The 14,364-nt window shown below is 36.5% G+C and overlaps 1 protein-coding gene across 1 annotated transcript in view; it reads left to right on the plus strand.

Moving 5' to 3' along the window:
• CIR1 (corepressor interacting with RBPJ, CIR1) overlaps window positions 1-14,364 on the plus strand; it is a 38,399-nt gene that overhangs the window by 1,040 nt on the left and 22,995 nt on the right. The window contains exons 2-7 of the mRNA XM_035007733.1: window positions 3,693-3,787; window positions 8,219-8,292; window positions 9,334-9,344; window positions 9,435-9,499; window positions 10,331-10,379; window positions 11,286-11,403. Coding sequence (XP_034863624.1) covers window positions 3,693-3,787; window positions 8,219-8,292; window positions 9,334-9,344; window positions 9,435-9,499; window positions 10,331-10,379; window positions 11,286-11,403 — 412 coding nt within the window. The remainder of the gene's footprint in view (window positions 1-3,692; window positions 3,788-8,218; window positions 8,293-9,333; window positions 9,345-9,434; window positions 9,500-10,330; window positions 10,380-11,285; window positions 11,404-14,364) is intronic.

Below are 14,364 nucleotides of genomic sequence, written 5' to 3' on the forward strand. Positions count from 1 at the left end.
ATATTTAATATCCCTTATCCCCATCTCCTAATCTGTAAATTTAAAATGACCAGTATCAGTTACCTTGCCTTGAGAAATTGTTTTAAGGACTAAATAAGATGGTATATAAAGGTTTTGAAACAAAGTACCACCTAGCACGGGGCCCACCACGTAGAGGGATTGCTCAGTAAAATGCTAATTGCCTCTACACACAAACTTTATTTGTAGCCTGACCCTAAAATACATGTGTTACCCAGAGCTTCATCCTTGGCCTGTGCCTTTATATGCTTTCCCAGACAATCACATCCAATTTCATGGTTTTAGCTACTCCCTCTCTACTCTCGACTCTCAAATCTACATTCTAAGTTTTCTCCCCCTAGCTTAAGGCACCTCAAGACAACTATATACTAAACAGTGTCATCATGGTATATTACAGGCATCTCAAACTCAACATATCTGAAATGGATATATCTTTCATCCTAAATCTGCTCTTCTTTTTATACTTCCTATCTCATAGTAGTAGGAAATAGAGGTAGTAACACAATTCCTTCATCCTGACACGGAAGCCAGAAATTCAAGATTCCATCACCCCTTTATCTAGGTAGCTAATAAATTCTGTTTGTCTTACCTTACAAATATCTCTTGAATTCATCTCGCCTCTTTGTCACTACTTCCTGTTTCTTAGCTTAGACCCTCATCATCTTCCACCTAAACTGTTAAATTTCGTAACAGGTTTTTTTTTTTTTTTAACTCCAGTCTTGACCCCTCTGGACCCCATTCTCTATATAGCCATCAGAATAATATTTTTTTAATTTGGCAGTTTTATTGAGATATAATTCACATACCATACAATCACCCACTTAAAGTGTACTATTTAGTGATTTTTAGTATATTCTCGGATTTGTGCAGTCACCACCACAAACAATTATAGAACGTTTTCATCACCTCCCCAAAAAAGCTGTGTGTGTTAGGAGTCACTCTCCTTTTGTCCTTAACCTTCCCTGCTCCCCCTCCCTAGGTAACGACTAACTTGCTTTCTGTTTCTGTAGGTTTGCCTATTCTGAACATTTCCTATAAATGGAATCATGCAATATGTGGCCTTTTATGAATCGTTTCTTTTTCTTAGTATAATGTTTTAGAAGTTCATCCATGTTGTAGAATGTATCAGTATTGTATTCCTTTTTATTGCTGAATAATTCCATTGTATGGATATAGCACATTTTATCTATTTATCAGTTGATGAATATTTGGGTTGTTTCCATAGAGTGGTCTTTTTAAAACACAATTCTGATCTCTTTTGGCTCCTTATTAAAATATTACAGGATTAAGTCCTTGTTATCTAACTTCAGTTTATTTTTCCTTCTTCATCCCCTATTGCTGTTCTTCCTCAGATTTTATACTCCAGTAATATCAAACTACTTAATTCCTATTTTACACATCTGGGCCTTTGAGTTGTTCCCTCTACTGGTAGTATCTTACCCTGTTTTTTCCTTGGCAAAATTTTGATCCTCTTCAAACCCTTCTTAACATGTATGAAATTATTTACGTATGGGGTTATTTGTTGAAGTAGAGCTTATAATGGCAAAAGATTGGAAATTACTTAAATGCCCATCAGTACAGCAGGAGATTAATTAAATAAATGATGAGATAGCTCCACAGTGGAATGATATTCAGCCTGTCCTCCCCCAAAACCAGGAAAGCTTTTATTTACTGATCTAGGAGTGATCTCCATGATATTCGGTTTTATTTTATGCATATTCTGTGTGCATGTATGCAGTATATGTTACCATTTATGAAAAGAGTGTGTATGTTTTTTTATATATATACACATATGTGTAATTTTATGTATATATGCATTAGAACATCTTCGGAAAGATTATAAGAAATTATAACCTTGGCTACCTATGAATATAGTTACTTAATTTAAAAATTAACCTCTAGGGGTGCCTGGGTGGTTCACATTGGTTGAGTGTCCAACTCTTGGTTCAGCTCGGGTCACGCATTTTGGGTTTGTGAGATCGAGCCTCCTGTCAGGCGCTGCACTCAGTGGGGAGTCTGCTTCAGATTCTCTCTCCACCCCCTCTCTAAAATAAAATAAATAAATCTTTAAAAAAAAATTAACTTTTAAAAGCCAAAACTTGCTAGAAAGCATTCCATTGTACCAGACTTCCTCCTGTCCTCTAATCACTATCTTGTTCTATTTATCTTGGGCATATTTCTATTATCCTGATATCAAACTTTATTATTATTTACACAATTCATTTTTCTTATTATGAAATAGCTTAAACATACAGAAAAGCTATATAATTTTTATTAGATTCTGAGCATTTTGAAGGCAAAAGTGTGTTTTATTTTTATTCCAGTCCATGGTACTCAATATGTATTTAAGCTCTTGAGCAATTGAGACTAATAAATAACTTTGTAAAATCTAGAGCTTTAAATAAATGGTATTCTGTTAGAAATAATATGTTATTCATTTGAATATTATTAATGTTATTCTACGAGGCAGTGACACCCTGTATGTCTTTGTTGCAGCTGTTTTCACTTTGAGCTACAGTGAAAATTCCAAATGTGCTTTTTATTGCCTATTCCAAGTGTAGGGGGTTTTTTTTGTTCTGTAACGTTACATTGGTAAGTATGAAGTCAGTGGAAGAAACTTTCAGGAAACTTGTACCAAAAGAAATTTCTGGTATATGCTGTCCCTGAAGAATTCTCTTTTCATTTCTGTTTTTGCTTTTATTTCCATATGAATTCCTTCTTGTCCACATCTAAAACAGTGTCCCCTTAGAACCTTCCTTTTTTATCACTACTAAAATACTGGTAACTACCCCTCTTTTGCTTCTAAAATTGAGTAATGGCAGTTTATCCCATACCCTCTTCACCACACCTATCTGCCCCCATAATTAATAATTATAATTTTATCAATGTAAGTATTTGTCCTCCAATTTACCTTCTTAAAACTTAGCATGTTTGGAGAGAAAGTTTTGACTTGCTGTTTACATTGAATGGTTGTCAAATACTGTGTCCTTTACTGTAAAAGCAGTAGGAAGGCATTGATATCTTTTAAACCTAGAAATAACCTGATTAAGTATCCTTGAATAAGTTGTGTGGGCTTTTTACCTCCACCACTTTTATGATTTTGAGGATTTCACATGGGGACACATTCAGCCTGTGGTGTGGTGCCCTTGAGCAACTCCAAGACATTTGACGCATCTCTGTGTTGTCTCTGTTTCCTCTCTTGTCTCTTCCCTTTTTTCTACAATTACCTTTCAATTTCTTTTCTTTTTTCTTTTCCTTATCCTCCATTTCTCCTCTTTTGGAGTGTCTGTGTTACCCGTTGGCATTGGTGGGCATTATTTATTCCTACTGGTTGTGCCCTAGACGTTTTCTAGACTAGACGTGTTCCATATAGAGAGATGGTCATTCCCTTCTCTGAGATAGCACAGAGACTCAGTGCAAGAAGCTGTTGTACCACAGGTGCTCAAAGTGGTTCTTAAGTTTGATATTTTTGCCTGAAAGTTTAGCTGTTTTGAATGACTAGATTTAAGGACCTGTATCAAGGCACAAATCAGACTTTTTAGCTGTTTTTTTGTGGTGATGTCATTATGGCCAAATAGGTTATGTTGTAAACTATGTATGGTAACATTTTATATTTTATTATAAAGAAAAGCAAACTTTTTATTTAACTTAAATTTTTTACTTTATTAATTTAGGTATGGATGGCAGAACAAAAAATATCATATGATAAGAAGAAACAAGAAGAATTAATGCAACAGTATCTTAAAGAACAAGAATCATATGATAATAGGTAAGAAATTCCACTATGCTAGTGGTTTTATTTGTGTGTGTATGGTTGGCTTTTTTTTTAATTCAGTTAATTAACATGTAATGTATTATTAGTTTCATAGGTAGAGTTCAGTGATTCATCAGTCTTGTGTAATACTCAGTTCTCATTACATCACGTGCCCTCCTTAAAGTCCATCACCCAGTTACCCCATCCCCCCACTCGCCTCCCCTCCAGCAACCCTCAGTTTGTTTCCTATGATTGAGAGTTTCTTACGGTTTGTCTCCCTCTCTGATTTTTGTCTTGTTTTATTTTTCCCTCTCTTCCCCTATGATCGTGTTTTGTTTCTTAAATTCCACATATCAGTGAGATCATATGATAAATGTCTTTCTCTGATTGACTTATTTTGCTTATATGCTAGTGTTTTTAGAATAATCAGTTGCATGAGAATGATCACTTATTAAATCATGTATTAAATTAGCTTTTTTTGAATTGAATGCCCCAATGATAGGATTCTATTTCCTGGTACCCTTTTTACTGTTATATCTGTACATTGCCACTTTTTCCAACCTTACCCATAATTCACATAAAACATACGTTGATGTGACTCCATATACAGTTTATGAGCAAATCCCAACTTAGGTAAAGCTTGGAAGAACCATGAAAGTCTACACTCGAACTACTGAGACTGCTTACAAGATATTTCTTTAGCATACACTGAGATGAAGAGATGCACAGGACACCTTCAAGAAGTAAAATGAAGTGACTCTACTTGACGGGCATGTCGTTGCTCTATTAATGGCAGGATCATAGCTAGAGTCCTTTATTGGTTTATTCTAGCATAGGACCTGCCCTTTATTTATTGTCATTTTATGTTTATATTAGCAAGTCTAACTCAAGCTGGTTGCTCTTGGTTAATCAAGCAAGTGAATAGTGGTGCTTTAGTTATATAGACCATACTTTCTTCAGCTCATTTCTGTTTTTCATCAAAATATGCAATATAAGTACTACTAAACTTACTAAATATTCTCTTTAAAATATAGTATATCAAGAGTGAAATTATAGAAATAAAACTTTTAGTTTCAATTAAGTACTTTTCTCACTAATTCAGTTTAATCTGGTTAACTTTTATTGAGTACCTTCCATGCAAAACAATAAATAGGCCTTTTTGTTATAGGGGCTTATAAAAGTGTGATACATAGTTTGTCTCTGCCCTCAGGAATATCTACTAAGTATTATAGTTCAAAGCTGAATATAATAACTGATATATTAAAAACAATGTTTTAAAAACTGTAGATGCTAATGTAGGACAGAATAATAATTTGGGATAACAAAGTAAGACTTCATGAAAGAAGTGACATTTGAGCTGAACTGTGAAGAATGTTGAGGATTTAGATCTGTGGTTCTATCTGAAGACCATTATTGCCCCCACACCCCCCCATGCCCTTGCCAGGGGACCTGTGGCAGTGTTCAGACATATTTTTGATTGTCACAACTCAGAGGTTGGATGCTACCAACATCTAGGGAGTGGAGACTAGGGATGCTGCAAAACAACCTACATTCAGAGAAAACAAACAAAACAAAACAACCTACGATATGCAGGACAGCCCCACACAGCAAAGAATGATCTGGTCCAAAATGTCAGTAGCATCACTGTTGAGAAACCCTGATTTCCATATAGTAAAAGCTTATTAAAGATCACAGGGGGAAAGTAGAGAGGGTGTTCAGGGAAGCAGCCGATAGTTGAGTTAGGCTGATAAAGAGATAGTGGAAGTTGAAAAGTAGGTTTGCAACAGATTATACTGCTTATTCTTTTTTTTTAATTAAGTAGGCTCCATGCCCAACATGAGGCTTGAACTCGACCCTGAAATCAAGAGTTGCACGTTCTACCAACTGAACCAGTCAGGCACTCCCTGTTTATTCTTTATCTTAAAAAAGAGTTACTTTGGGGCGCCTGGGTGGCTCAGTCGTTAAGCGTCTGCCTTCGGCTCAGGTCATGATCCCAGAGTCCTGGGATCGAGCCCCACATCAGGCTCTCTGCTCAGCGGGAAGCCTGCTTCTCCGTCTCCCACTCCCCCTGCGTGTGTCCCCTCTCGCTGTCTCTCTCTCTCTGTCAAATAAATAAATAAAATATTTTTTAAAAAAAGTTACTTTATTCTTTTTGTAATTTAATATTTGAAGCTATACAAATATCCTGTTCTTCCTTGAACTACTGTTCACTAATTTAGCATTCACTGTTGGATATTGCCTGCATCAATTATTACTGTGGTATTCTAATCTAGTCCTCTCATTCCTTCTACATTTTAAAATTTGAATTCCTGTGGAAAAAAGAATTTTACCTTTCCCTCCTTTAGTTATTTATTTAATTATTTATTTCTATCAGTATGGACTCAGGTATTTATTTAATGGGTTATAATCCAATACTATTGTTACTTCTTTTGGTGCTCAGATTGTTTCAGTTTTGGCCTTTGACTGCTCTACCAGCTTGGCACCTATGTCCAGCCCCTGGTAACCACTATTTTACTTTCTCTTTGAATTTGCCTCTTATAGGTGCTTCCTATAAGTAGAGTAAAAATATTTGTCTCTTTGCGTCTGACTTATTTCACTTAGCACAATGTGTTCAAGATTCATCCATATTGTAGCATGTGTCAGAACTTCTTTCTTTTTATGGCTGATTAATATTCCATTGTATGTATATACCATATTTTGTTTATCCATCCATCCATGGATAGACACTTGAGTTGCTTCTGCCTTTTGGCTATTGTGAGTAATGCTTCTGTAAACATTGGCATGCAAATATCTATCTGTTCAAGTCCCTGCTTTCAGTTCCTTTAGGTATATACTTAGGAATAGGTTTGCTGGATCATATAGTAATTCTGTATCTAGCTTTTAAAGGACCACCAAACTCTTCCATAGTAGCTGCACCATTTTACATTCCTACCAATAATGCACCAGGGTTCCATTTTCTCCATGTCCTTGCCAGTGTTTATTATTTTTCTTTTTTTTTTTCGTAATAGCCATCCTAATTAGTATGCAGTGGTATCTCATGGTTTTAATTTATATTTCTCTATGGTTTATATTTCTCTGATAACTAATGATACTGAGCTTTTCATATGCTTGATTTTAACTTTTAAAATGGTGTTAATTTAAGATATAATTTGCTAAAAGTGTATGTTGGCTTTAAGTATATATATTTACAGAGTTTTGGAGCCATCACCGTAATCTAGTATCAGAACGTTTTCATCATCTGAAAAAGAAATATTGTACCCGTTAGCAGTTACTTCCCATTCCCACCCCCTGTCCCTCTACCTGTCAACACTAAGTAACCACTGATTTACTTTCTGTCTCTGTAGATTTGCCTGTTCTGAACTTGGCATATAAATGGGATCATACATATAAATGGTCTTTTGTGACTGGCTTCTTTCACTTAGTATAATGTTTTTGAAGTTCATCTATTTTGTAGCATGTATCAGTAGTTCATTCCTTTTTATTGCAAAATACTATTCCATTGTATGGATATAGATCTGTCATCCTTTTGCTCTTTTCCTTTTTTTTTTTTTTTTTGGCTCTCCTTTTTTTTTTTTACGGTTCTTTATAAATTCCAATGGAAATAAGAGAAGAATTATAATTATGTAATATACCCTTTGTGATTGCCTTTTTCAAGTATAAGAGGAGATTCTATTCACTCTTTAGCTTTCATCTTTATAATCAGGACTTACTTGGATCTTATGAATTAAAACTTTAACTCAACCAGGCATTCAATTTATTGCAGAGCTTTTTTAAAAAAAAATCACTGCATATCTCTCTAAACAGAACCCAAACTGGGAATTTTCAGTGTTAGAACTAGAAAGAAAATGATTTTTGAGGTGCAGCAGACATTGATTCCATCATAGTAATTAACCTGTTGTAGAATATCTTTAAACTGTTCTCTCCTCTTTGGCTTCATCAAAGAATTTGATTCTCCTATTGACTTTGACTCTTATTACAAGCATTAATTGGATTTGACTTTCTAAAGAAATTCTAGAGAGACTCATTTTTCCAAAACTGTTTGATCCCTCACAATTAAGAAAAAAATGTTGGCACTATTTAACTTAATTCCAAATTTGTGCTGCCATATAGGATTTCAAAGCTGTCATTATTTCCATAGCATTTCAAAGTTTAAGAAAAGCATGTGAGAGTGACCATGGCATTTTTCCCCTTTTCTGTTGGAAGGGCGAAGATCTCTCAGGTAATGAGAAAGTTTCAAATTAAAACCAGTTACTAAAGAGGCAGTACTATTTGACTTCCCATTCATGTACTTCAGATGTTATCTAATCAGTGAAGTAAAGTTTTGGAACTTTATCTCTCATAAAAATATTTTCTCTTAACTCCCTTAGGGTTGTGAGAGATGGGGAACGGTTATTCTGTAATTTTTTTCCTCCTATGTAAAATTGTTAACTTTCTTGTTTAATTTAGGTTGCTTATGGGAGATGAGCGTGTAAAGAATGGCCTTAATTTCATGTATGAGGCCCCACCAGGAGCTAAAAAAGGTACTTGCTTCATTTCCTTTTTTTTTAGTCTTTGATGTGTTGACAACTAAAGATTGAGAACTATTATGACAGACATTTTTAAAAAATTGCTCTTCGGGGCGCCTGGGTGGCTCAGTTGTTAAGCATCTGCCTTCAGCTCAGGTCATGATCCCAGGGCCCTGGGATTGAGCCCCGCATTGGGCTCCCTGCTCGGCGGGAAGCCTGCTTCTCCCTCTCCCACTCCGCCTGCTTGTGTTCCCTCTCTCACTGTCTTTCTCTGTCAAATAAATAAATAAAATCTTTAAAAAAAAAAAATTGCATTTCATCTTTTGGGGCTCCTGGGTGGCTCAGTTGGTTAAGTGTCCAACTCTTGATTTGGGCTCAGGTCATGATCTCAGGATCATGAGATTGAGCTCTGTGTTGGGCTCTGTGCTCAGCACAGAGTCTGCTTAGGATTCTCTCTCCCTCTCCCTGCTTGTGTTCTCTCTAAATAAATAAATAAATTTATATATAAATCTTTAAATAAATAAATACATACATACATAAAAGTTGCTCTTCATCTTTTAAAATTGCTATTATTCTGTAAAGATAATTTTAAAATACTGAATTCAGTACAATAGAATAAATAGTAAAAATAATTGTCTAATCTAGTAATATTTCGTGACTTGACATTTATAATGACTTGACCTTTGAGGAGGAAAAAATGTCAGCATCAGCAGAAGTGCATTTATTCTTTTATAATTTGTGTATACATCTTTAGTCCTTCTTACTGAATATACTTATAGATAGCATAATATTCTATCAATGAAAAATATAAAAGTTTAAAAACTAGGAATTAACATGCTTACTGCATACCGTCTCATTCAATATTGTATTTATCCTTTAGTGATTTGAATTTTACCTTGTGAAAGAAGAAAAAAAAAGGTCAAACCAATAATTGCTTAAAAGTTACAATTAAATACCATGACATCATAGTATAGTATATGATAGCAGACTTTAATGTTGAAGTTTTTAACTTGATCTACCTTTTTTTTCCTCCCATATCTTTGATCTGCAATCAAGAAAACAAAGAGGTAAAGTACTATTTTCTGTGTTTGGATTTACTTGGCAATAGATTGTAATTTTATGGAAAAATTGAAAGACTTCTTAATGAATGTTTTTAGAAAGAAGAAACAGAAGGAGAGACCGAATACAAATTTGAATGGCAGAAAGGAGCCCCCCGAGAAAAGTAAGAGCCAGTTTTCTTTTAAGATGAAATCTATATCACGGGGCGCCTGGGTGGCTCAGTCGTTAAGCATCTGCCTTCGGCTCAGGTCATGATCCCGGGGTCCTGGGATCGAGCCCCACATCGGGCTCCCTGCTCAGTGGGAAGCCTGCTTCTCCCACTCTCCCTCCCCTGCTCGTGTTCCCTCTCTTGCTGTGTCTCGCTCTGTCAAATAAAGAAATAAAATCTTCAAAAAAAAAAACTTTAAAAAAAAAGATGAAATATATATCACTAACTTTATCTAATATCCCATCTTATGTTGTCTTTTCGTTCACTAGTGCAGGCAACTAATGTTAAAGGTATTTGTTTTATACATAGACTTGATCATAGACTTTACTTGATCATAGACTTTAATTTTATATAGTTTTCCTTTTTTTTAAATCACAAATCATCAGCGGCACCTGTGTGGCTCAGTTATTGAGCGTCTGCCTTCGGCTCGGGTCATGATACCAGGGTCCTGGGATCGAGCCTTGCATTGGGCTCCCTGCTCGGTGGGAAGCCTGCTTCTCTCTCTCCCACTACCCCTGCTTGTGTTCCCTCTTTCGCTGTGTCTCTCTCTGTCAGATAAATAAATAAAATCTTTAAAAAAAAAAAAATCACAAATCATCAAACTGGACAATTAATAATGAGTGGTGTTTGGAATTACTAAATAGATTTCATAGTTCTGTGTATTTATTGAAGTTGTTACATATTTTATAATATATTTAGAACTATAAAACTATTTTCAGAATAACTGCTGTTTAATTTATTAAATTGTTCTTAATATTGTGTTTGTACGTATTCTCTACTTAATAGATATGCCAAAGATGACATGAACATCAGAGATCAGCCCTTTGGTATTCAGGCAAGTGACCCATATTTTACTCTGTAAGAATAATTTTTATTTAATAAATACTTCTTTATACTGTTGTCCAAAAGGTATGTAAGCTGAAAAGGGCTCTTTGGTTTTGATTTGTATCAGGTAGTAAAAGGACTAGGGGAAAAAACATTAAATGTAGTAGACTGATAAAATAGGAATCGGGAATCTCATGTTCATGTGGATTCCCTGTACATATGCCTATTAAATTTGATTTTCTCTTGTTTAAAAAAAAAAAAGATAGGAATCAAAGTTTTGTACTGAGGGTTATAATGATAAGGGTCTCTTCAGTTTTCAGGAAATTGGAGAATTAGCTTAAGGTTAAGAAAAGATTTAAAACTATTTGTTTAGAACTGGGACAAAATATCACCAGAAGGCCAGATTCTTGTTGGAAATAACATTTTTTGGAATCCTGCCTTGCTTATTCATTTACATATTATCTGTGGCTACTTTCCTGCTACATTGGCAGAGTTGGAACAGAGACCTCTGGCCCATAAAGTTTAAAATATTTACTCTCTGGTTCTTTACAGAAAAAGTTTGCCAACCCCTGATTAGGAAACCGAAACTTCAAAGGTTAACTTTTAAAAATTAGAGAATTTAAGATTCAGCCTTAACGTAATTCCTTTTTGGTATTTTACCATTTCTTTTTGGATGACATTGTTTTATTGCCACCAAGTAACAGTCAAAAAGAAATAGGATTCATAGCTTTTAGGCAGAATTTATAAAAGATATTAGTATTTATATTAAATTACCAAATATAGTCATGGAGTCTTTCACTGGAAATCTTTTAAAAATGACAGTAATTTAACTTAAACTCTACCAAGGAGTAGGGATTTGAATATTTCTTAGATTCTTACTACCTTAATAACTAAAATAACGTCCACTATTTCTCAGGTTCGAAACGTGAGGTGCATTAAATGTCACAAATGGGGTCATGTCAACACAGATCGAGAATGTCCTCTGTTTGGTCTTTCTGGAATCAATGCAAGTTCAGTTCCCACTGATGGCTCAGGTAGGCACTAGACATGAATTATGTTTGTTTTAGAATTTGTATCAAGGATAAACATAACAAGGAAAGATAACATTTTTCTTTAATCTCTCTGGGTATTATTTTCCTTTGGTTTGGTTTTTTTGGACTAAGTCATGTACCCAAAATATGATCAATGGGAAACTCTGGTAATATATTTTGAATTTGAAATGCTGCGTATTAGAATTAAATTTAATTTTTCTAGCCCAGAGCCTATAAACTTGATTTTAAAGGTAAAAAATATATTAAGCATAGTTCATCAGGTTAGTAACCTAAAAATAGAAGGAAGAAATGGTTATTTCTCATGTCCTCCAAAATTGTAAATGTAGGCTGACTAGGAGACTCAGCAATTGTGTCATTTTAGTCCAGAGATAAAATCAAAACTGAGATTTAAAAGATGTTAAATATGTTAAAATTTTTTACTTGAAAGTTATACCTTCCTGCTTATTATTGACGACTTAAAAAAACTGGTCTAATTTGGTTTGGATCATTTGCGTTCTCAGATTTTTTTTTTTTTTAATTATCTGTTTATTTGAGAGAGAGTGAGAAAGAGAGCACACAAGCAGAGAGAAGGGCAGAGAGAGTGAAGCAGACTCCCTGCTGAACAGGGAGCCCGATGTGGGGCTCAATTCCAGTACCCCGAGATCATGACCCAAGCCAAAGGTAGACACCCAACCGACTGAGCCACCCAGGTGCCCCTGAGTTCTCAGATATTAAAGCTGAGTTTTAGATTTATCAGTGCCTTATTAGTATATTATTGAGACAGCCACACCAATCCAACTATAAGTGATAATAAATTATAAATAAAAATAACCTGCTTAACTCTGTAATCTTAAACAAGTTACTTCACTTTTATGAACTTCAACTCATCTTAAAATAAGGGTGATAGTATAACTCAAGAGATTTTTCAGCATTATTTAAGAAGCTATAGAACCTTTTTTTTTTTTTTAAAGATTTTATTTTTCAACAGAGAGAGACACCGCGAGAGAGGGAACACAAGCAGGGGGAGTGGGAGCGGGAGAAGCAGGCTTCCTGCCAAGCAGGGAGCCCGATGTGGGGCTCGATCCCAGGACCCTGGGATCATGACCTGAGCCGAAGGTAGACGCTTAGCGACTGAGCCGCCCAGGTGCCCCGCTATAGAACCTTTTTTAAAAAGAAATCTTACATGAAACCCCAGTACATAGAACATGTATTAAGGCAGAGCTGCTGTACTGAAGCAAGTGCTCTGGGCGTGAAGGCCCATCCCCTCAGTTCACCAGCCCTCTCATGCACCTTTTTGGACTCCCTGTGGCTTTCACTACCACCTTTGAGCCCAAGGTTCACTGTCAGTCAGCATATGACCTTCAGCCTCTATTCTCTCACAAGAGATCCTGCTTCCTTCCAGCAAGCCAGAGGCAGGCTTTAGGATTCAGGATGCCAGTTCCCATATTAAGAGTTTAGGAATTTGATCCATTGTCAAGTTTGACAGTGGTTTTTTTGTTTTGTTTTTGTGGGTTTTGTTTTTTTTTTAAGTAGGCTCTATGCGCAGTGTGGATCCCAATGCATGGCTTGAATTCATGACCCTGAGATCAAGATCTGAGCTGAGGCCAAGAGTTGGAGGCTCAACTGACTGAGCCACCAAGGAGCCCCTTGACACTGTTTCTTTTATGGTGTTATGGATGTTAGAATGAGTAGAGAAGTACAGAGACAGAATATTAACAGTTGATTTTTTTTTTTTCCTTACTGCTCTAAAGAAGGTTTAGAAATCATATTTTACAGAGAGGGAAACTATTTGCTCAGTGATGAGAGAATGTTGGTCTGTACCTGGCAATCTCTGACAAAAGAATGTCCCACTAATTCCACAGTGCAGATACTCTTAAAACCCACATACTGATGTTCCCTCCTCCCCTGCCCCCACTCAACTGATGAAAGAAGAGAGAGTGGTCCCAAAAGAAATAAAGCCCCAAAGAACATGGGTGTAGACTAGGTCATATAAAGAACCCGTTGACCCAAATATTTCTTTTTTTTTTAAAGATTTTATTTATTTATTTGATAGAGACAGATAGTGACAAAGATAGTGAGAGAGAGCACAAGCAGGGGGATAGGCAAAGGGAGAGGGAGAGGCAAAGGGAGAGGGAGAAGCAGGCTCCCTGTGGAGCAGGGAGCCCGACGTCGGGCTCGATCCCAGGACCCCGGGATCATGACACGAGCCAAAGGCAGACGCTTAACCGACTGAGCCACCCACGTGCCCCAACCCAAATATTTCTGACCACTAATCTTAGTAGTCATAGGAATCTGATGTTGTATCTGAAAGGGGGTTGCATCTTTCTCATTTTTCCTTCACTCAGCCTTGTGGTGCCCTTACAACTCTATGACTCCTGTATTGGCTAGGGGCAGGCAGTGGTAATGGCTGTCTTTGTTCCCCAGCTTCATCTTACTTTGATCCTGCTTCTGAGAGAATGAGTAGGATAGACTCCAGACTTAGCCTTTTATTTAGTAATCAATAGACCTGCTTTGTCTTGATTCTATATTAGAAAGTCTATAACAACAACCAAAAGAACTTGTGCTATTAACCTATTTTTAAGAGTATTGGAGGGGCGCCTGGTGGCTCAGTCGGTTAAGTTTCTGCCTTCGGCTCAGGTCATGATCCCAGGGTCCTGGGATCGAGCCCCGCATCGGGCTCCCTGCTCCGAGGGAAGCCTGCCTCTCCCTCGCCCTCTGCCTCTACTTGTGTTCCCTCTCTCCCTGTGTCTCTCTCTGTCAAATAAATAAATAAAATATTAAAAAAAAAAAAGTATTGGAAATGGTGAGGGGTGCCTGGGTGGCTCAATTGGTTAAGTGTCTGCCTTTGGCTCAGGTCATGATCCTGGGGTCCTGGGATGGAGCCCCACATCAGGCTCTCCCTGCTCAGCAGGGAGCCTGCTTCTCCTCTCCCTCTGCCCCAACCCCCTGCTCGCGCTCTCTCTT

Source organism: Mirounga leonina, unplaced genomic scaffold, assembly GCF_011800145.1.
Source record: "Mirounga leonina isolate KUSES-001 unplaced genomic scaffold, KU_Mleo_1.0 Mir_151, whole genome shotgun sequence".
Classification (NCBI taxonomy): domain Eukaryota; kingdom Metazoa; phylum Chordata; class Mammalia; order Carnivora; family Phocidae; genus Mirounga; species Mirounga leonina.